The sequence below is a fragment of the Pholis gunnellus genome, assembly GCF_910591455.1.
Source record: "Pholis gunnellus genome assembly, chromosome: 6".
Classification (NCBI taxonomy): Eukaryota; Metazoa; Chordata; class Actinopteri; order Perciformes; family Pholidae; genus Pholis; species Pholis gunnellus.
In genome coordinates, this window is record NC_136532.1 from 1,163,224 (window position 1) to 1,187,580 (window position 24,357).

At 42.4% G+C, this 24,357-nt stretch overlaps 1 protein-coding gene across 1 annotated transcript in view; it reads right to left on the reverse strand.

Moving 5' to 3' along the window:
- unc5db (unc-5 netrin receptor Db) overlaps positions 1 to 11,385 on the reverse strand; it is a gene marked incomplete at its 3' end in the record, with an annotated part of 230,712 nt that extends 219,327 nt beyond the window's left edge. The window contains exon 1 of the mRNA XM_079160869.1: positions 11,295 to 11,385. Within this exon, the coding sequence (XP_079016995.1) occupies positions 11,295 to 11,382 (88 nt within the window). The 5' untranslated portion in view covers positions 11,383 to 11,385. The remainder of the gene's footprint in view (positions 1 to 11,294) is intronic.
- Between the last annotated feature and the right edge of the window lie 12,972 nt (positions 11,386 to 24,357).

Consider the following 24,357-nt stretch of genomic DNA (forward strand, 5'->3'; position numbering starts at 1 on the left):
ACTTGGAGTTGAGCCGCTACTCCTTCGCGTTGAAAGGAGTCAGCTGAGGTGGTTCAGGCATCTAATTAGGATGCCTCCGGGACTCCTCCCACTGGAGGTTTTCCGGGCACGTCCAACAGGGAGGAGACCACGGGGAAGACCCAGAACACGCTGGAGGGATTATATCTCCCAGCTGGCCTGGGAACGCCTCGGGATCCCCCAGTATGAGCTGGAAAATGTTGCGGGCGAGAGGGAAGTCTGGGTCAGCCTGCTTGGCCTGCTGCCACCGCGACCCGACCCCGGATAAGCGGAGGAAAAAAGGATGGATGGATGGATGGATGTTTTCAAAACACATTTGAGGAGCTGGATCATTGCTTTCAAAAATGACGATAAATTGTTTCTCAAAATAGTTGCCAATTGTCTGTTAAAGCTGGGCTTTAAGTATCTTTTGGGTGTCGTTGGGCAAAAAGTCCATGATAACTTTTCAGCATATTGTTTTTCAAGTGGTCTGACAGAAAACTAGACTCCTGCACCTCCTCCTGGCTCTGTTTTGGAGTTTTAGAAAACCCAGCCTGTGACGGGAAACTTTGGCCAATCACAGGACATTTGTAGGGTTCCTATTGGTTGGAGAAAAATGTTTTGCTTATAGTTAGCCTTCTGGCAGGAACACAATCAGGATGATGATTGAAGTGAATGCCCATGGTTATATTGTGGGAGGGGATAGGACATAAAGAGGAGAGTTGGAGGATGAGGAATTTTCAAATTCTGCTATTATTTTGGCTTTGGATTTTCCATAAGGCTCCGAAGCCTGGGCTACCTCTTGAATTACAATGCTGAAAGGTTTTACAGATTGTGTTGCCTACCCCAGCGTTAATGAACTTATCATTTCAGCTCCACACTTCTGTTTTTTAATATTTTTTCAAACCGGTGTTGTAAAATGGGAAAATTACAATTTTCACACATAATTCTGTGTGAATCTTGGAAAACCACAACATATCATTTTATGAGTCAACACACACAACCTAAAACCTGCATCAGGCCCACCCGCTCTTACTGACATTTTGGGTGTTCTGTAATCTTTTTTTCTGGCTCAGGTACAGGAAGATGACTTCCCCTGACGATCTCACCTACAAAGGTTTTTGGAACCAGGCTGTTAGGACACCTTGAATGCATCAGAGCCTTTAGCAGGATACAAAACCTACGGATACAGATGACACACAGTAGCTGGAAAAAAAGTTGAATGTGTGAGTACCATTCGGCCACATGGCAGACAGGAGAAGCCAATGAGCTGCAGGGCTGATTGCTGACTACATTAAGCCTCTTAGGCAGCGCGTTGATGAATTGACTCGTTGAAATGTGAAGGTAATGGTCTTGACATAGCAAAGACATAACTCAGCCGCTGTACCTGCAAAAGTCCCCAAATGACAGCAATCCCACGCAGGAGCCGGTCCAATATGAAAGAGGACTTTGCTTTTATTACCATCATCATTACTGTATATCATTTCTGAATGTACAGCCATTTGGTTTCATTTAAATGTAAATCCGGGCACTGAACTGCGCTGCGTTGTCACCCGCAGCAGCCCGACTACGATGATTCATTCTCGGGGATCGGCAGAGAAAATATAAGAGCCTTTTTACTTTCTCTGAGGGAAAATAACAGATTTGACCTTTGTCTGTTTTCATGAGAGCCGTGTACACAGCAAAATAGGAAATAAACCTTGAGATTTTTTCTATCTTTCTCTAGAAATCAAAAGTAGCCACAATATTTCCGGGCATCCTTTCTACTCCTGTTCTCTTCTCTTCTCTTTGTTCTTTATTTTCCTCCACCCGACCTAAAGAGCAGGAACAGAGAGAGGTGCCATCTGCAGCGCAAGGTCAAGGGAGAATGGACTAGTCCACGTGTCAAAAGAGAGAGGGAGAGAGAGAGAGGCAGCATCGCCCGATTAGGGTTGGGTACCGAAACCCGGTGCCAATATGGCACCGGTACCTATACGACCGGTACCTACCGGACCGAAACGCAACACAGATTTCGGTGCTTCTTTTCGGTGCCTGAGCCGATTGAAATACTTTTTTTTAACACTACTCTGATGACTCCGTCCTGGCAGCAGGTAACGATAGCTACCGTTTGTATAGCTACAGCAGCTAGCTAGCCATCAACCTTTCAACAGAGAAAATGCCGAAAGGTAAACGGTCAAAAGTGTGGCTGTTTTTATTTTGAAAGTCCGTTGCTCACTGGCAGCGGTGGAGGAATGGAGACTACTGGACATCGCTGCGGTAAAGTCAGCAGACACTCAGATCTCCGTGGTCAACTCAGCAGACACTTACATGTTAGTGACCTATACGCTGAAATTCATGGTAAACGCATTCAAACGGCACAGATCGGGAGCGAGCGAAGGACTTTGAAAGTTAGCGGAAAGATTTAACGTGAGACAACATCCGGTTTCTTCAGAGGAACATCCGGTTTTCAGAATAAGATGCCAACAAAGTATGAATTAAATTCACATTAAGTATAAAACATGCTACCTGCATCTCGTGAGTTAAAGGGAAAATACACCTACATTGTGCGTAAGTGTGTCCCACACTGACTGTCATCCCCAGGATAAATTCCTACCGGTCACTCCCCTTCATCCCTTCGATCCGTATTTCACTCGACACTTTTACACTACACATCTTACTTGTTTATAGTTCTGTTATCTGTTATCTGTTCGTTGTTTACAGTCCTGTTATCGGTTCGTTTGTGCACTTTATTTTATATTTTATTTTTTATTTTATATTTCACTTTATTTTATATTTCATCCTTATTCTGTTTCACTTTATTTTATATCTTACTTTATTTTATATCCCAATATTAATATTATTTTGTTTCTACTTGCACTGATTGTTGTTGTTGTTGTTGATTGTTAAATGTTAAGCACCTTCCCGTCATGTCAAATTCCTTGTATGTTCAACATACCATGGCAATAAACGGTTCTGATTCTGATTCTGATTCTGATTATTCTTTGATCGCTGGGTAACCATCATCACCTCTGAGTTACAGCATTATATTGATGAACAGTAGAGCTGCATTCACATGCTCTGTCATGAAGACGACACACATTTAGATGAAACGTGCTGAAACATTGTATTCCTGTTGCACAGCAGTGGAACGTTTCACATGAAGTCACACACTGAGCACAGATAGTGAAGAGATAGAACTGCTACTGTGTAAAGGGAATACTGCTGTTAAAAAGAACCTTATTTGTTTAAAGTGTTTGCAAACCAAATGTTATTGCACTTTTGTTCATATAGCAGTACTTTTAAAATAAAAGTGCACAATACACAACCTTTGAATTCATTATTGAACTTTGCCATAACAATGAGATTAATCGTAAAAATTCCATGCGATTAAAAATTGTAATCGTTGCCCAGCACTAATATGTATAGCAGGGGTGGCCAACCCGCGGCTCCCGAGCCGCATGCGGCTCTTTGCCCGGTTTCATGCGGCTCTTACGTTCATATAGAAGTTTTTATTTGTGTTTTTTTAATGTTCGTGTTCGCTTCGCTTGAGTTAAATACGGTATTTTCGTCAAACGCGCATGTGCGGCCACAGATTACGTTCCTCGTCGACCCATTTAACGCCGAGAAGGACTGTTTGAAAGCCCCGCTAGTCACAGACGAGGCTGCGGCTGAGTTGGAGATGATCGATCTTTGTGAGGAGGACCAACTCAAACCTGCTTTAAGGGACGGGACCATTGAGTTCTGGAAAAGTGTGCCAATGAAAAAATACCCCAATGTCAAACGGGCTGCGCTTAAGATACTGTCAATGTTTGGGTCAACATACGTCTGCGAGTCTGTGTTTTCTACCCTGAAACACGTGAAATCAAAGCATCGATCTGTTCTGACTGACACCATGTGAAAGAATTGCTTCGAGTGGCAACAACGGAATACAAGCCAGATTTGAAGAGGATTGTTCAAGGCAAGGAATGCCAGAAGTCCCACTAAGTAACATGCATAGTAAAAGAAAAACACTATTGTAAATTATTATATTTTTGTTTGTGGACTTGGTTGAACTGAGAGTTTGTCTGTGTGAGACAGTGCACACAATGTTCATTGTTGAAAATGACTGGCCTGTGGTCTTAGGAGTCAATTTCTGTCATTATCATGTTGGTGTGTGACATTTACAATAAATCTGGCTGAGCAAAGGTATGTGTGTGTGTGAGGAAGGGATAGGGTGATGTTCATGTGTGCCCATGTGTATGATGTGGCTCTTTGCGGTAACACAGTAAAAAATGTGGCTCTTGGTCTCTGACTGGTTGGCCACCCCTGATGTATAGTATACTTTAAACAGTTAAATATATTGTTAAATTTGACTTGGCAATAAAAAAAGTATCGGTTCAGGCACCGTTTAGGCACCGGTATCGTTTTAAAAGTATCGTTTTAGCACCGGTATCGGAAAAAACCCAAACGATACCCATCCCTACGCCCGATGGTTGCTTCACCTATACTTGACACAATTTAGCTAGAAGACACTGTTCACTGCTGTACCACCACCATGTTCCACATGCGAGCGATGTGACTCTCTCCCCACCAAGGCAAACATTAGCGGCTCCATCCCTGACCTCATAACATATTCCAGGACTCGTACCCGGCATAAAGGAAACGCACAGCGGAGCGTGACCGGCAAATGAACTGGGTGACATCAACCATCCTCAATCAAATATCGGATAATCCCCTTCCTCATTACTTTTTTTCTCACACTACACACAGCCGCTCTCCTGCTAAATCACACGCCACATAAATGAATCATCAGGTCCCGAACAAATACGCCCGCGTGTTAAAGGAAATCAACGGGAGCCTCGTCGGCAGCCAGGTTATAGGGGATATTACATATCAGTGCACTCAGGTCGCCTTTCCGCATATCTAAGTAGGGCTTCATTAGAAGCTAATGGTACGAGGTAACAGCCGATACCCGATCTCGGAAGGAAGTCAGATCTATCACAGCTCAGGAAGCTGTATCCTAACAAATCCGTTTCACGACCGGTCCTGTGAAGCACGGTTGAAAATGGCCTTTTGAAGTTTCTCTCTGGGCCACGCCGCACGCACTCACCGCTGTGTTGCACATTGGGAGATCTCCCTTTTCAGGACCGCTTGCGTGAGTCCCGCCAAACATCACCGCTGATCCTTAAGAGCTTAATAAACCTGGCTGAGTGCGAGCTAGCGCCACCCAGTCCCGCTGCGGCCACAACCGCCTCTGGTGCGTGTCACACCTGTTTTACGCTTATGGCTCGTGACCTACGGAGACATGGCGAAACTGGAGGTGTCGGTGTTGCACATGAGGAGCTGGAGGCGGCGCGATGTCACTTTGATCCCTGTGGACACGATGGAAGCGTTAAGTGAGGGTTTTTAAGAGGCTGCTTCGAGAGTGATAACGATTGGTTGATTGATTCGTTAATGAACAGGAAATGATAATCCAAGCAATCGCTTTAAGCATTTCTTTAAGCAAACACTCTGATTTCAACTTCTCAAGAGGGTCTTCTGTCATATACAGTGGGGAAAAAAAGTATTTAGTCAGCCACCAATTGTGCAAGTTCTCCCACTTAAAAAGATGAGAGAGGCCTGTAATTTTCATCATAGGTACACCTCAACTATGAGAGACGAAATGAGAAGAAAAAAATCCAGAAAATCACATTGTCTGATTTTTAAAGAATTTATTTGCAAATTATGGTGGAAAATAAGTATTTGGTCACCTATATACAAACAAGATTTCTGGCTTTCACAGACCTGTAACTTCTTCTTTAAGAGACTCCTCTGTCCTCCACTCGTTACCTGTATTAATGGTGCCTGTTTGAACTCGTTATCAGTATAAAAGACACCTGTCCACAACCTCAAACAGTCACACTCCAAACTCCACTATGGCCAAGACCAAAGAGCTGTCAAAGGACACCAGAAACAACATTGTAGACCTGCACCAGGCTGGGAAGACTGAATCTGCAATAGGTAAGCAGCTTGGTGTGAAGAAATCAACTGTGGGAGCAATTATTAGAAAATGGAAGACATACAAGACCACTGATAATGTCCCTCGATCTGGGGCTCCACGCAAGATCTCACTCCGTGGGGTCAAAATGATCACAAGAACGGTGAGCAAAAATCCCAGAACCACACGGGGGGACCTAGTGAATGACCTGCAGAGAGCTGGGACCAAAGTAACAAAGGCTACCATCAGTAACACACTACGCCGCCAGGGACTCAAATCCTGCAGTGCCAGACGTGTCCCCCTGCTCAAGCCAGTACAGGTCCAGGCCCGTCTGAAGTTTGCTAGAGAGCATTTGGATGATCCAGAAGAGGATTGGGAGAATGTCATATGGTCAGATGAAGCCAAAATAGAACTTTTTGGTAGAAACTCAACTAGTCGTGTTTGGAGGAGAAGATATGCTGAGTTGCATCCAAAGAACACCATACCTACTGTGAAGCATGGGGGTGGAAACATCATGCTTTGGGGCTGTTTTTCTGCAAAGGGACCAGGACGACTGATCCGTGTAAAGGAAAGAATGAACGGGCCATGTATCGTGAGATTTTGAGTGAAAACCTCCTTCCATCAGCAAGGGCATTGAAGATGAAACGTGGCTGGGTCTTTCAGCACGACAATGATCCCAAACACACCGCCCAGGCAACGAAGGAGTGGCTTCTTAAGAAGCATTTCAAGGTCCTGGAGTGGCCTAGCCAGTCTCCAGATCTCAACCCCATAGAAAATCTTTGGAGGGAGTTGAAAGTCCGTGTTGCCCAGCGCCAGCCCCAAAACATCACTGCTCTAGAGGAGATCTGCATGGAGGAATGGGCCAAAATACCAGCAACAGTGTGTGAAAACCTTGTGAAGACTTACAGAAAACGTTTGACCTCTGTCATTGCCAACAAAGGGTATATAACAAGGTATTGAGATGAACTTTTGTTATTGACCAAATACTTATTTTCCACCATAATTTGCAAATAAATTCTTTAAAAATCAGACAATGTGATTTTCAGGATTTTTTTTTCTCATTTTGTCTCTCATATACCTATGATGAAAATTACAGGCCTCTCATCTTTTTAAGTGGGAGAACTTGCACAATTGGTGGCTGACTAAATACTTTTTTTCCCCACTGTATAATAATAAACTGAATATCCGTGAGTTTTGTATTAACACTTGAATAAAACAAGGAATGTGACTTACATCTGACTCACAACTGTCAGATCTTTTGCCTCTTTGAAATCTCTGCTCATGATCTCTTTGGCTTACAGTCGAGCAACATATTTTGTGTTTAGAGTCCAGTGTTTCTGGGTATTGTAATCCCTCAATTTATTATGCTATTGAATAAATTTAACATGAAACTGTTTGAGTGTATACAGTATTTACTGAGAGCACAGTTGCACATCTGCTTGGATGACCAAACCTGGTGAGAGGGTCAGGACTCACAAAAGGGGTCAAAGGAGAAATCTCACACCTACAGAATTTTTTCAGATTTTTAATTTTAATTTTAATTTGAGGTGGCCCTTTAAGTTAAATTTTTTATTGCAATAAAAAAAGGTTCCACATTTACAAATGCACGGATCTCCCAGCTGGCTGGCAAGAGAGATGCTGAATAAAGTTCTGATAAATACATATTCTCGCCCTTGGCAGGTGTCCTCTTACACACCGAGTTTTGTCTGTAGATTCATAACCTCGTGTCTAGAGTGTCTCTTTCTGCCTCTGTATGTTGGGAATTAGTTGTTGAAGGCTGAACTCCACAACTTCGCTTCTGACAACATTGGCTGGCAAACTGAAGGCTGAATTTCACGGGAGGCAGAAAAAGACAAGCTCTTAGTGCAGACCTAATATAAGACAGCGGAACATAATTATAGGTGGATTATAAACTGCTGGTACATTCTCTAATATTTGTTTTTCTGCTGAAATTCTGGATAGTTTAATGACATCATTAGGGTTTAGGCTTGACACTTTAAGGGACAGTCCGGGTGTTTTGAAGTGGGGTTGTATGAGATACTTATCCACAGTCAGTGTATTACCTACAGTAGATGGTGGTCTGCACCAAGCAGAGTTACCGCAGGGGAGCAAAAAATGTACTGTTAAAAGAACATTTTAGGCACAATGAAGAAAGGCCCACCTTAAAAAAATTCTATATCAGTTAAAGTGTGCACTATATTTAGAATGTTTCTGCAGCTTTACCTTGCCGTGAGTCAGCTATACAGTCTACGTTTCCAAAAGGGAAACTGATGCCGTTGTCTATGCTCTCGCCAACGCCACCAGACTCCATTAAAAAACAGTCTTGTGGCTTTGACGTGAGCATGGAAGGATACAACGACTTCAATTCCCCATCAGAACAGCTGCCTGACTTCAAGGTAAAACAGTGAAAGTATTCTTATTATAAAGTACACTTAAAATGATGTTGATTTTTTTTTTTCAAAGTGGGCTGTTTAAAATACGTTTAGCTGCTGCCCTTGTCGACAGCAGTGCTCCTCCTGCCTGCTTCTCCAAACTGGCGGCATGCTGACTCTCATCTACTGTAGATAACACACTGACTGTGGATAAGTACCTCATACAACTATACATAAGATGTGGCCATTTTTCTGAGTTTTTTTTTTTAAAGATGCTATCAAGCTGCATTGTGGGAATTCCACTGTTTCTGGATACTAGGGACCAAAAGTCAGGATTTCTTTTTTAATCTGTCCTGTGTAATGTCCCCCAACTTTATGGTGGTGCAATAATAAACAGCTGGAGCCTTAAACTTCTCATGGCTCATATGTATACTGTTTGCAACCTGTGCTAATGAGGCTTGCAAGAAGATTTTCAGTGGTCACAAGCCAAACATTGGTGGGAGCCACTTGCTTAAATGCATGGCTGGATTGTAAGAAGGCATTGAGTTTTCTGTGTTTCATTTCACATAATTTTACAAGTGGCCTTTACAAATGTTCATATTTGTACAGCAAGACACCTGTATCCCTTTCAGGAAAATAAACTAAAAACAATACTGCCCGGGAATAACATATTTTTCTATCTGATAGTCACACTCAAGCTGCTTACTGAACTCTCAAAACGCCTAGTGATGCTGGTGTCCGGCACACAATGTCCACACCGTGCATCAATAACACAAAATATAGAAGCCATCGGACAGAGAGAGTCCACCAGATTCACCACTTACATGAAAAAGCTGCAGTGTTCCTGTGCTCCATCTAACTGGGGGACTCTGCACACCCATGTTCAGTGACTGCAGTGGGCGATGGAGTCATGATGCTGTGACCTCAATCTATTACTGCGCACAGTTCAGCTCCATGTGGCTGCCATACAGTGAGTTCAGACCGTACGGTGGCTCCAAAGGGGGGGGTCAGCGATATCACATCAGATTCAAACAGCATCACTGTACACTCTCACACATAACCTACAGTAACAAGAGGCTGCTCCGTGCCACGGCCGGTAAAGTGGGCGGTAGAAAGAATGATGAACCGTTTCTTTCCCCCCAAGAGATAAGATGAGCACAATTACAATCAGATAACTGAAAGGCAAACACATTCTTGTGTTGTAACATTTGTGAGTTTCAATGCAGTGGCTACAACTCAATTCAATTTCAGTTCGGGAAACATCTTTGCATCAAAACCATTCACTGTCTATAAGAAGTGGACGTAGTCATAGTCACGTCACCCATTGGTTTATGGACTACAGTTTTGAAGCCTAGAGTTCGGCGATTTGGCTGTCGCCATCTTGGCTTTTTGCAACCAGTGAAAGGAAGTTAATATATTTGGACGGCAGAGGAGTGACGCCGTACACGGCTCTGGTAGGATACTGACCTGTCAATCACAATAAGCCCGCCCTAAAGCATATTTCACTTTATGGTCTGTTTGACTCTAAATGGACCATCATTTATTAAATGAACATCATGCTGTATTTAAGAAGACTTGAAACTAGAGATTGAGACCATAAACTCATGTTTACAATGTTTACTGAGGTAATAAATCAAGAGAGAAGTAGAGTCATTTTCTCATAGACTTCTATACAATAGGACTTCTTTTTCAACCCTGCTGGTCAGTAGAGAGAATGCAAGTTTTAAGACACTTCCACATCAGCAGAACCGGAGTGCTGCCAGATCACTTTTTTCGTTCTACCTAAAAAAAAAAAATTTATTATTTTTTTTAAACTAGAGACTAGAGATGGGTTAACACCAGCAGGGGCGTAAAGTGTGGGGGCCAATGGCCCCTTCCTCACCTCCTACACCCCTTACTTCCACCGCCCTTGGTTGGACCACACCCACCTTTGCAGCCTTACTTTTAATCTTTACTACATGCTTGAGAAGTTAGGTGCCTGCATCTTGCCTGGTTGTGATGATGGACACACACACCACCTGCCTGGCAAAGTACTCAAACCAGCCTCTGTGGTAGTTTCCCCCTACATTTGGTGCCTCCAGGACCACGTTCTGCCACGATGACACACACACTCAGACTCACAAGGTGAAAAACAATCCCACAGTCCACGCTGGTAAATAGCCCACATCAAACTGGGACAGATGCCCAATCCCCAACAGGCTTCCGACCGGGCACAGCCACCTTACGTGTATTTATTACCAACAAAATGTGTAAAACATTACCTTGATGTAAACCACATGGTATCAAAAAGCCCTCCTGCCCCTTTTAAAAATCGTTTTTAACGTGTCAATGCTTTTCTTATTTAGTGCTCGTATTCAACATGAATGCCTGTCCCTTCGCCCTGCACTAACATACACCCCCACCCCCCTTTATGCTCCCTGACACTGCATCCAGTTCATGTTATCAGGGAGTGGATCGTGCTCAAATGAAGACAGAAGCAGCACAGTAACTCCCAGATAAAGAAAAAATTGAAATGCGCTGACATGCCTGTTGCACATGCGTGCCCGCGTATTAGAGCCGACTGCAGCGCGTTCCATGATGATGGATTCATTAAAGACTGCGCGAACAGAGTGAAAATGGGACAATTAACATCGATTTATGACTTGATTTATGACACAAGATTAATGAAACTTGACGGCGTGAGCTGTGGCTTGAGGAATCAATATCGGAGGCTCCGCTGCGCATTGGGGGGGGGGGGGGGGGGTGTCCTCCAAATAGTGACATTAAGTCCCGAGGATGAATCGAAAGCGCACGCTGGGGAAATGAATTACTACAGTGGTGTGTTTGCAAAGCTTCAGAAACATCCACAAATATTTACAAACGCGATAGAAGCGTGACAAGTGGTGCGTAACCACGGGGATGGCACAACAAGACTGCCTATATATATATATATAATTACATTTCTTTGGTAGCCACGCATACACATACACGCGCGCGGACGCAGCTCTTACCTTTGGAGATCACTGACACCGTGCAGTAAACCAGGAGCAGCAGGAGGCCCTTCGCGGAGAGGTAACGTCCTTTTGTCAGCGCACCCATACCGACGCGTGGCTCTCCACGGGCACGCTGCGGGACTGACGGGGCTCCGTGGCTCCGTCGGCGCCTCCCCTCGCCTCCTCCGAGCTGGACGAGCCCGGCCGCGCAAGTTCCTCCAGTAGACCAGGGAAGGGGACAGCTCGGCGCTCTGGTAGGAGGAGGAGGAGGAGGATGAGGAGGGGGAGGATAAGAAGAAGTGAACGGCTCACGAGCTGGACTGTCGGCCGAGAGGGAAGAAGCATCTTCACTTCACTTTTGCCGCGCGTGTGTGCGCAGCGGGAGAGACGCGCGCTCCGAGGTTTGCCCCCCTTTTTACAGGCATCATCATCACCATCCTGCGAGCCTGCCTCGTGTTAACCAATGGCAGAGAGAGAGAGGCGGAGAGGAGGGGACCGAGAGGAGGGCTGCATGCATGTCTGCCAACTGTAAATGCATCAGTCGGGAGGCATTGCTAAATCAGTAACATTCAGGGACTAATGGATAAAGCAGGAAAACTAATTATTAAATGTCATAAAGCTGTATCTTCTATTCCAGTACAATTTACCAGACCTGGTGATATATTTAAAAAGACAGTGTAGCAGTGACTGCCAGTCAAGATATGTAATCAGTGTAATTACTTATTATTTCCTCTTCAATCACAGCAGATCGAGCGTCCCGACTGCCAAGTACACTTCTAAGAAGTGTTTCTTGGCAGTCGTAATTAAAAAAACACAACATTTTCACATGTATTTGGGCAAACAGAATGTACGCTTTGAATTCTTTTTTTTTACTTTTACATTACTATGAGAATATCTAAAAAAACTCACATGATGGAAGTCGTCCCGCAGAAAATGTGGACTGCCAACTGGGCGAAGCGGCCTACTGCACTGGGGCCCAAGACTGTCAGGGTTCAAAAGGGTGACAATTAGTTTGTGGTGATTTGCTTAATTGCACTGCAATTACTTTGGTGATGCTGTGTGCATTACTGAGCTCGTACATTATTTTTCATAATAAAAAAATATACAATTTGAACTAATAACTGACTCAGTAGGCTATGCTGAGGAGTTTAACTGACTGTCTGTATAATCTATGCCTTCGCTTCATATTTATCAGGAGGAAGGCCTGAAGGTTATTTTCCCTGGTTTAAGACTGTTGCAGGATGCTACTACAGTCAACAGGAATATCACTGACAATCATTAACATTATATACCATGGCAGCCAGACCTCCACTCACAAAAACATAGCGGAGTGCTACAGAGCTAACGTTAACAATGCATCAAGCTAGCTTTATGCTTCTCTGGTTGTATAGAAGTCTATGAGAAAATGACTCTACTTCTCTCTTGAATTATTACCTCAGTAAAACATTGTAAACATGAGTTTATGTTCTCGATCTCTAGTTTCAAGTCTTCTTCAATGCAGCATGATGTTCATTAGTAAATTATGGTCCATTTAGAGTCAAATAGACCATAAAGCGGAGCATGCTTTAGGTGGGGCTATCTTGTGATTGACAGGTCAATGCCGCTACCAGAGTTGTCTCTACCTCACTCCTCCGCATTCCAAATATGGTCACTTCCGTTCACTGGTTGCAAAAAGCCAAGATGGCGACAGCCAAATTGCCGAACTCAAGGCTTCAAAACGCCTGTCAACAAACGTCCACTTCTTATATGGCTAATACTGAAAATAGAGCAATTTAACATGAGTAAATTCAGTTTTAGCTTGGAAGGAAACTAAAAGATTTAATTATAGCTACAGAGATACAGATAGCTCAATGTGGGCAGACCATGGCTGTATTAAGAAGATGGCATACTGCGGTGTTTACGACCTTGGTTTTAGCTAGCATTAGAAAGCTAATGGCTCGCTCTCTGTGTGCAGCTTTCAAAAAGCTGGCTGACATGGTTGATTCACTGCATTCTTGTCAGCATACGGCAAAATGCAAAAAGAAAGTCTTAAAGAAAGTCAGGGGAGTAGGCTACATAAAGTCTTGGTGGGCAGAACCCAGTTCTGCTCATCAGGCTTACGCTAAGAAGTAAAGTGAGCGCACCCGCAACGAGGCTTGGAAAACTTTGTTGGTCAACACTTCACCTGACATTCTATTGATATAGAATTTTGTCAGGGTTATTGCACAAAAATCCAAGAGGAAAGGAATAATCTGAGAGCAAATGTTACACAAGCACAGAGAAGCAATCTGAGTGTGAGGAGAAGGGCTGGAGCGCAGGAAATCTGTGCAAGCAACAACATATCGGAGTGCAAGCATACAGTTTGAGCAGAAGCAGAGCAAGTCCATGCGCAAGCAGCAGCTATTTGAGTGTGTACCTTTAAAGGAAAGGTATTATGAAATCTTAACGGGAAATCAAGGAATCATTTTCTCAAATTTTAAGACCAAGCTCTTGAATGAAGCTCTAGAAATACAATTGGAATTTTTAGGTGTTTCCACAACAATAAGTATATCCTATTTAATTTATCAGAGACAATGTCATAATTATTGTAGTTTTTATTGGTAGCCAAATTAAATATATAAATTCTTTTTTTTTCACAATTTTCCTGTTGCTTGTGTTTACAAAGAGCTTTTATTTTGATGTATCAGATTTAATCTACTAGAGGCAGTCGCCATTTCTGTGCACAAAAACCCATGGTCATCAGCTAAAAATGCTGTTTTTGTTTACTTCTATGTGAAATCAAAGACCCATACCAAAAAACAAATAGAATAGTGTCACCTTTGTAGGGCATATGTTATCAAACCTTATCGTTCTCGCATACAGCATTCATGAGGCACTGAGTCGAAGAGCACAACACATTAAAGCAAACCAGATTTCATCATACAGAATGTTCTAGATAAGACAGATTTTCAAACAGAAAGGAACTGAGACCTTCAAATTACCACCTCTGCCTTTGCTGAGCACTTTTGTAGCATCCTGTTCTGGACTGGGCACTTGTGACAAGGCTACAATGGATGTGAAAGGTGCACTTAAGGACAGCACTTGAAATGATTCACCTCTTGTAGCTTTTTATTTAAAATGATTGGGAGAGCAATCAGCGTGAGTGCCGCCAGCCATGCAGATAAAGCAAAGTGGGCAGCTTTGTTTTCATGGATCGTGAGAGCTGAAAAGATTGGTACACAACTAGTTCAACTATACTTGACTGGAGTGCAGCAGTAGGGTTACTGTGCAGATTGGAGTTCCACTGTAGCTCCACTGCTGTGAGACCAACCTGTCTTCTAAAAATGATGGTCATATACAACTAATTTGCATTGGTTGATGTGTTTCATTGGAAAAAAATGTTGAATCGGTTATTGAATATCTGTTAATTAAAATGTTCACTGACAAACATTTCCGTGGTTTTCCCAACAATATTGCTTCTGAAAACTAATAACACAAATAATGTGTGGCTATGTTTGAGCAAAGCATTTGGTCAAGTTTAAATCTGGATTTTTGTCACGTATTAAAAAGGACGAGACCCTTTTGACTTTGTTTTTTCTAAGCCTCTATGTGTTGAATATTTACATGAGCATGTTTCAAATCTGTTTGCAGATGATGCGGTCCTGTTTGCCTCCTCGGATTGTGACCTCCAGCATTCACTGGGGCGTTTTGCAGCCGAGTGTGAAGCGGCGGGGATGAGAGTTAGCACCTCCAAATCTGAGGCCATGGTGCTCTGCCGGAAACCGGTGGATTGCTCCCTCCAGGTGGGGACGGAGTGGCTACCTCAAGTGAAGGAGTTTAAGTATCTCGGGGTCTTGTTCACGAGTGAGGGTAAGATGGAGCGGGAGATCGACAGGCGGATCAGTGCGGCTGCAGCAGTAAAGCAGGCGCTGCACCGGACCGTCTTGGTGAAGAGAGAGCTGAGCCGGAAGGCAAAGCTCTCAATTTACTGGTCGGTCTACGTTCCTACCCTCACCTATGGTCACAAACTCTGGGTCGTGACCGAAAGGACAAGGTCGCGGGTACAAGCGGCCGAAATGAGTTTCCTCCGTAGGGTGGCCGGGCTCAGCCTTAGAGATAGGGTAAGGAGCTCGGACATCAGGAGGGAACTTGGAGTCGAGCCGCTACTCCTTTGCGTCTAAAGGAGTCAGCTGAGGTGGTTCGGGGCATCTAATTAGGATGCCTCCTGGACTCCTCCCATTGGAGGTTTTCCGGGCACGTCCAACTGGGAGGAGACCCCGGGGAAGACCCAAAACACGCTGGAGGGATTATACCTCTGTGTTCTTTGCTGGTTAAATTCATCATGTTATGGCATTGCCATTTATGCAAGGACGTAGGTTTGCTCTCAGCATTGGTAGGGACACTGCCAGCCCCCCCCCCCCCCCGCCATATCAAAAAAACTTAGTTGATATTATGTTGACCAGGCAAACTTTATTAAAATATGTTAACATGTGTTAACTTGGAACTGATTTAAACATAATAAGAGTAATAAAACCTTAGTTTAAATACAAAACAGTATTCTGCACCAAATAAATAATAATAATAATAAATAATTAAATAAATGAATAAAAAACGTTCTGCTAAAATGCCAATATACAGTAACAGTATATTCTATATCCAAAATATCTATTAAAAACTTTTCAGTTGTGCAGGCAAAAAAGACAACAAAAATAAATCTATTCTGCAGCACTTAATAGGCTATAAATTAAGTGCTTTCCTCCTTTATGCAATTATTAGTAGTGCTGGGCAACGATTAACATTTTTAATCTCGATTAATCGCATGGATTTTTTTGCGATTAATCGTGATTAATCGCACTGTTATGGCAAAGTATAATTCAATTCAATAATGAATTCAAAAGTAGTGTATTGCGCACTTTTATTTTGAAAGTACTGCTATATGAACAAAAGTGCAATAACATTTGGTTTGCAAATACTTTAAACAAATAAGGTGTTTTGTGTAAAAGCCGCATATTCACATAACACTGCAACATTTGACAAATGAAATAAAATGTTACATGAAGTTCAACACCTAGCATACAAAACACGAAATGCAGAGTGCAGATACATGAATACGAGCATGACGGGACGCTGCGTCATTAACGGACAATACAGTCCAAATCAATGTAACACAATGACAAGCTCACAAGAGCAGTCGCATATATTCATATGACAACAAAGCAACAAATCAATCCAGCAGACCTGCAGCGGATCCACGCATTCCACCACACGAGCACGAGCCATTCAAATACTATTCATAAAAACGCCACGATAGACAAGTGAACAGTAGAGGTAAACAAACGAACTTCACTTACCAAATGCTGTCTATCCTCCTTTCTTTGTTGACAAAGAGTTTAATCCCAGTACATCAGTTCCAGTAAGAAGTCCTTCTCCATTCATCAATGCCAGTCGAGCCTCCACAGTTGTATTTCGCCGGGTCTTCGTCGGTCTTCCGCCGCCGGTCGGTTGTCCGTCTTCCACGGCAGTTCGGTCGTCGTCTTCGACCGTGGACCGGCCGTGGACCAGTGAAGGGCAGGCCGCGGTTGTGGAGCTGTTTCCCTGCGAACGTGGTCGTTGAGTTGTAGATCCACTCGAGTCTCTCCAAAAGTACCGACGCTCAGTTAAAATGAAACACATTCACAGCCATAACATGTGCAACGCTTCTCCGACGCTGCATACAAATCCTTTTCCTGGCTGGTCAGGGCTGCTAGCTGTGGGGTCATTTCTTACTGTCCAGTTTGTTCAGAAATGTCCTTCTTGAGAAAAGCGTTCCCAGTAACTCCGCCACTAAATCCGTTTCTCCTCCTTCCGCCATTTCATATTAAAAAAACAAAGCTAGGTAAAATGTCTTTCAAATATTTCCACTTGAACTCTGTCTGCTACAACCAAAGCTCTGCTGCTAGCAAACATGTTTCACGGGCACATAGTCACGTGACCGCCCACTGACCAATCACAGCACACTCTGCACCTTGAGGCAGAGAGGCATCAAGCTGCAGTAATGCTGACGTAACTAGGCCTGCAAACCGCTCTGGTGCGGCCATGAATCTCAAACTAAAGATCTGATTGGTTGAATCAAGCTGCACTGGAAGCAGAGCAACTGAGGAGCACAGTAGCTGTGCAATGAGAAAATAAGATAATGGGAAAAATATTTTTATAAATTATAATACATATAAGAAAAAATTAAATGTATTTAAGAAAAAATATTAAATTATAAAATAGCTATAACTTTGTGATTCTGTTTAGGCCAGCAGAGAAGGCTTTGCAGGCCCTGACGGCCCGCCACTGCTTTTTAACAGCAGTAATCTCTTTACACAGTAGCAGTTCTATCTCTTCACTATCTGTGCTCTGTGTGCTGACTTTATGTGAAACGTTCCACTGCTGTGCAACAGGAATACAATGTTTCAGCACGTTTCATCTAAATGTGTGTCGTCTTCATGACAGAGCATGTGAATGCAGCTCTACTGTTCATCAATATAATGCTGTAACTCAGAGGTGATGATGGTTACCCAGCGATCAAAGAATAAAGACACACTTACGCACAATTTAGGTGTATTTTCCCTTTAACTCACGAGATGCAGGTAGCATGTTTTATACTTAATGTGAATATAATTCATACTTTGTTGGCATCTTATTCTGAAAACCGGATGTTTGTCTGAAGAAACCGGATGTTGTCTCACGTTAATCTTTCCGCTAACTTTCAAAGTCCTTCGCTCGCTCCCGATCTGTGCCGTTTGAATGCGTTTACCATGAATTTCAGCGTATAGGTCACTAACATGTAAGTGTCTGCTGAGTTGAGCACGGAGATCTGAGTGTCTGCTGACTTTACCGCAGCGATGTCCAGTAGTCTCCATTCCTCCACCGCTGCCAGTGAGCAACGGACTTTCAAAATAAAAAAAACGCGCTATAAAATAATTGGCGGCGTTAATTAATTAATGCGTTAACGCAATAATAACGTGTTAACTTGCCCAGCACTACTAATAATACGAATGAGTTTACAAATATATTGTGCAAAATATGTTTTTCTAACAGGCAATTCAAATTAACAAAATATTGGTGGGGACAATTGTGTCTTTCCCAAACTTTGGTCGGGACTAGTCCCTATGGACCATATGCAAACCTACGCCCTTGCCCTGGTTTGTTCCCTACACGTCCCAGGGTTTGTGACTTTGTCTTTTGGGACTTAGCCTCTGTTGGAACTTTGCCTTTTGTGACTTTGCCTTTTATTTCAGTTTGTATTTTTCGTGCTCCCTATTGGAGTTGTTTTTGGTTTCTGTTTTTGTCCGCTTTTTGTGCAAGTAAATTGACCTTGCCTTCCACCTTGTCTCCAGTGTCTGCGCTTGAGTCTTTGCTCTACCCCTGGACCACACCCCATGACAATGTGATTATTTAATATGATCTATTTATTCATTGAATTACCAGAAAATGATTTCTTGTGACTCAACTCCACATCCCGCTGTGTGTAAAAAAAATCAACATCTGAAAATAGTCGCCAACAAATTAACTTTTTCCCAACATGAGAAACTAAAACCAGTTAACCAGAGGAAAGAATATAGAATATATTCCATGTGTGTTGAATTCACCACCCATCTCTGACCACAGCCTAAACATCACCATTTCTAATCCCCCTAAAAAAATAGGTTTTGCTCACATTGTGCACTATGGAGCAAGAGATCTAACTGGCTCATGATGAAGCACTGAAACATGAACCTTAATAAACTGCAATCATAGCACTGCAACCCATAAACCACATGTGATTCACTCGCTTGCTGCCAGCGATGTCGCAACTAGACTACTTTGTGCAACAGATTAATTTAGACTTCTATCTAAAGTCTCTCTTTCTTTTGCTAATATTAAATGTTGATCTGACTGCTCTGTCCATGGACCATGCTGCCTGCCCTGAGCTAGAAACAATAAAAGAGATATTAGGCTACAATAAAATATAATTACACAAGCAATATCAGGATTCCCACACGGTGAACTGCTGCCGGCATTATTAAAAACATTCGCGTAATCTGCACTATGAAACTGAGACAATATGGTTAAATTTAATTTACCTGATAATTGATACACTCTTGGTAAAGTGCAAGGTGATTCCCTAGGTGTACATAGAGCCAACGGTCTGTTTCTGGACCAGGCTGCAGAGGGTGACGGCATGCGGCTTGATATTATGGAACAAACCCCCAAAAAAGACTCACATACCTGACCTTCAGCAGTCTGAGATTCCCCAGCTTATCCCTCACCAGTCTGAGCCGATGCATGTGAGCCTGTGATATCAGTGAAACACTTTAGCAGGTTACCGTTGTTCTCAAATACAGTGTTGATCACAGCAGCACTGTGGAAATCATCACACTAAATCTGCATTTAAGTGGTTTTATCACAGATGAATAATGATCAAATATTGTGGTATATAATATTATAATAATATTGTTTTTTTCTTATAAAAGACCTTACATGGCGATCGCCCACATGCACCGGTGTTCTTAACAGCGTTGCTTTATTAGCCTTCTTCTCTGGACTGTGTACAGGTTGTGGTTGATTAACTGAGCGGGACAACACTTTTCTCCGGAAAAAGGAAAATAAATTGTTTTGCGATGAGCAAATGGGAGCAGGATCAATAGACAGTATAAAAAAGGGACTGTACATAGTATAAGGGGCTGAGGGGCAGGGTAATTAGAGGCATATACTGTACATTACGTACAGCCAGAGGGCTCTACCCACTTCCTCAGGAGAGCATTGGGATCAGGTGTGGGAAGGGACACACCTGGAGCTGATCTCCTCGTCAGGGAGGGGAGTAAATGTCAAGCAGGGAAGCTGATCAGAGAGAACGTGCTGCGAGAGGAGAGTCGCTTCTCCATAAGATCTTCAGGGTTGGAGAGAGTGGCCCGGCTGAAAGAGTTTATAACTTCTAGTTTTGTGACAGAGCTCTGGAATGAGCTAGGTTTTTTGTACACTCCTGTTACAATACTAACTGACAAAATGGATTTAGTGTTCAGTAAAATGTAAAACTACAGTATTAGTATACTTCTGCTGCCTTCCAGAAAACTCGAAAAGTTCCAATTTATAAAATGTTCAATGAAACTCCACTCAAAGTCGGAGTTCCTACTGCAAATCCATCTACCCCCCCAACAAAAAACATCATACTTGCCTGTATCTCATTAAAATAATATATATACTATCATATAGTAAAACCTGTTCTATAAATGTATTATGGTTTGAGTTCATGAATGTATATGTATACCCAAATAATTCTCCAGATATGGTGAAAGAAACAACAAGAAATACACATTTTTACCACACACAGCACTGACCCTCCAGGCAGCAGTTCTGCATATAGAGCTGCTCTGGTTTACTGTGGCCCTGAATGAATGACTCATCCTAAAACTAAGCAAGCACTTGATCCTATGCAGTTTGCTTATAGGCCACACAGAGGAGTAGAAGATGCCACAGTCACTTTGTTTAATTTACTTTTTAAACACTTGGAGGGAAATGGATCTCATGTTAGACTTCTATTTGTTGATTTCTCCTCTGCTTTTAACACAATTCAACCCCATATTTTAACCAGTAGGCTTTTAGAACAATTTGACTTAAGTCACAATCTTGTCGGCTGGATTCTTGACTTTTGAACTAATAGGACACAAAGAGTGAGAGTAAATGGAATGCTGTCTGACCAAGTTTTCTCCTCCACTGGTTCCCCACAAGGATGTGTGCTTTCGCCGCTATTATTCATCCTCTACACAAATATGTGTCAGAGCAGGAATGAAAATAGGACCATCTTAAAGTATGCAGATGACTCTGTTATTGTTAGTCGGCTCCAGGACAATGAGACCAGCCACGGCCTGGTCATCACTGACTTTGTGAAGTGGTGTGAGGAGTCCTATCTTCAATTAAACATCTAAAACCAAAGATATGATAATTGATTTTAGAAGACGAGCCCACACACATGAACCTATATCCATTAAGGGGCAGACAGTGGAATGTGTACAATCGTACAAATATCTTGGGACAATTATCGACTCAAAACTGAACTTTGAAGAAGACTGTGTAGCTGTGTGCAAAAAGGGGCACCAGCGTTTGTTTTGTTTGAGGAAACTGTCCTATTTCCACATTGACAAAACCATGATGACCCTATTTTATCGTGCTTTTATTGAATCGATTTTATCCTTTTCTTCGGAGTCATGGTTTGGAAACCTATCTTTAAAGAACAGAAACTCTCTGTATCAAATTGTGAAATGGTCTAGCAGGCTGATTGGTGAGTCACAGCTTAACTTAGGGTCCCTGTACACCAGTACACCAGTTACAACGGATCACCGGCTCCATTTTAAAGGACGACTCTCACCCTTTGCACAGGGAATTTCAGTTTCTTCCTTCTAGACGGAGGTATATGGTCCCACGGTGCAGAACAAAGCGGTATAAGAACAGCTTTGTTCTAGCAGCCATCACTCAGGTGAACAAATCATAGCAACAGCACCAGATGCTATAGAAACGTTTGTGTACTTATTCATTTATTGATTGGCTGATTTGTAACCTTGTGTACTTTTATCATGTTTGTCTTGTTGTCTGTGTTGATTGTAATGTCTGTCGAGATGGATGCCTTGCCTTCTACTGCAAACCAAGTCTACCTACGGGTACAAATAAAAGTAACCTGAACCTGAACCATCCTCTATTGTGCACTCAATAGAGGATGAGTCCAACATTAGTCTACATCACTTCATCGCCAGTTTAATTATTATAATTTGATACAATATATGCATCACACTTAACAGTAACAGCTGCATGAACAAACCAAACTCAAAAAGGCAATAATGCGGTCACGGATAGTGTGGTGTCCCGACTGTGGTTGGTATTGCTGCTGGCTCTCTGCTGTCTGCCTCCGCCTGCACCTGTATTGATCAAAAAGGGGGAAAAAAGAGTTGCCCTTAAAAAGTACATATCACTTGTTTCCCTTTCCACCAACGTTTCCCAATTTAATGGACATTTACTGATACATGACACGATACGTAAAGGTCATCTCTATAAATATCGGGCATCCAAATTCATTACACAATGGCTTGGATGGATCAAGTGTGATTCCCTAGAGGGGTTTCTGACTTATATAACAAAAGCTTTAACTTTGTCTCACAGAAAATCAAAAACACAGTTTTTCAAGTTTCATCATCTAATCCTTACCAATTCCCTGGCAAGCCTCCACTCATCTGAGACGGATCCTCCCGGCTCCATTAGACTCTGTCACACTGAGTGCTATCATGTTGACAACACGGGTGATACTGTAAATTAACATGTGCAGCATATATTTTATTTAGGTATATGTGAGTGCAGTACACTCCCTGCAGTCACTGTAGCATACTATATTACATTCTATCAGATTAGCCTCAACTCTATTATCATCACACCACAAAGGGGTGAATGAATGGCATCATTCTTATAATGACGTATAATCTTGCAATTACAATTCAGGACATGAAGCTGATAAGAAACCAAATTCAAATTGCTTATATTATGCTTAAAAATCCTAAAACCAAATGGATTGTGCCTCATTTTAAAGTCAAATTGAAAAGAGGGACCAGTCATGTAGTCATGAGCGATCTTGTGTTTTTCATTGAACTTTATGACGATTCTATTGTATCATTGATTGTGTTTTGTGCATTCGTTGTGGGTCGATTTGATGTGTATTTTCTTGTTGGGTTTCTTGTATTTTAAGTGCCCATCTATGGACGGTTACTGCAAACTAGCTTAGGCTATAAATAATGGGTTATATGGCACTGGATTATACTATATACTTAAAGATAAACATGAAATCAATAGTATGGAGTTTGTACTAGAATATGGGTTTGAGTTTGATACAACACAAAAACGGACTTCTTCAGGTCAATTTGATCATACACATTGCGTTGAAAATAATAGCAAATATTCCAAGTCATATTTTTCCTAAATTTCACACCACAACCTAGGGTATCTTAAATATCTGTTTTGGTGGTGTATTTTTGAAAGGTGATCCACTTTCCTCCGTAAGAATGTTGTGCTTGCCCCAAGGTCCAAACTTTGTCAAATGTTTTGTCAAAACTTTGTCTTTGTATGAGGAGATGTAGGAATCTGTCAAGACTCCAAAAAGTGTAAATATTTACTGTTGCTTTCCTGTATATTTCAGTGACTGAAGGGCAAGATGGATAACACATTCTGTCATTGCATTCACAGTCAATGTGATGGTTGTGTTAGTTACTGAATCTAAGTGGTACTCAAAGGAGGGCTGTTACCATTGACTGTATAAAAGGACGTCCCCTCTGGTCCTGAAAGGTGAAGCCAATGTGGAAGTGCCTGAAATCAGCATTCTTTCAAATGGCCATTTGGGAGTGACCCTTCTGATTGTGTAAAGAAGTCTGATTGTATAGAAGTCTATGAGAAAATGACTCTACTTCTCTCTTGATTTATTCCCTCAGTAAACATTGTAAACATGAGTTTATGGTCTCAATCTCTAGTTTCAAGTCTTCTTCAATACAGCATGATGTTCATTTAGTAAATTATAGTCTCATTTAGGGTATACCAGATGATAAAGTGGTGTATGCTTTAGGGTGGGCTACCTTGTGATTGATAAGTTACTATCAGGGCAAGCTATCAATCAGGATAGAGGAACTGCAATTCAAATCCCCTTCCAACTCCACCCTCTCGTTGAAATATGGTCACTTCTGGTTACAGAAAAACAAAATGTCGACGGCCAAAGTGCAAAACTTGAGGCATCAAAACGGGATCCACAAAATTGTGACATCACAATGGCTACTTCTTTTATATAGTATGTGGCTGCTGCACAAATTGGGCCAATAGCGCAATGAAAATAAAGAGAAACAGCGAGAGCAGGAGATGAAGAGAGAAATGTGCTGTGCTGTGGTCCAGTCAGGCTGGCTGACTGGACCACAGGCGCTCTGGGTGGTCCCTAACGTCAGTCTCCCTCCTCCGGCCAATCGTGTAACCTGGCGGGGTTCCACGGCTCCACCTGTTCTTTATCGTTTCTGTGAAAGTATCTTTTGGCATGGATTTAAAGCTGACCGAGGAAGCAGAGGACTGTTACTGACTCATTTAACATGAAAAACAGGCA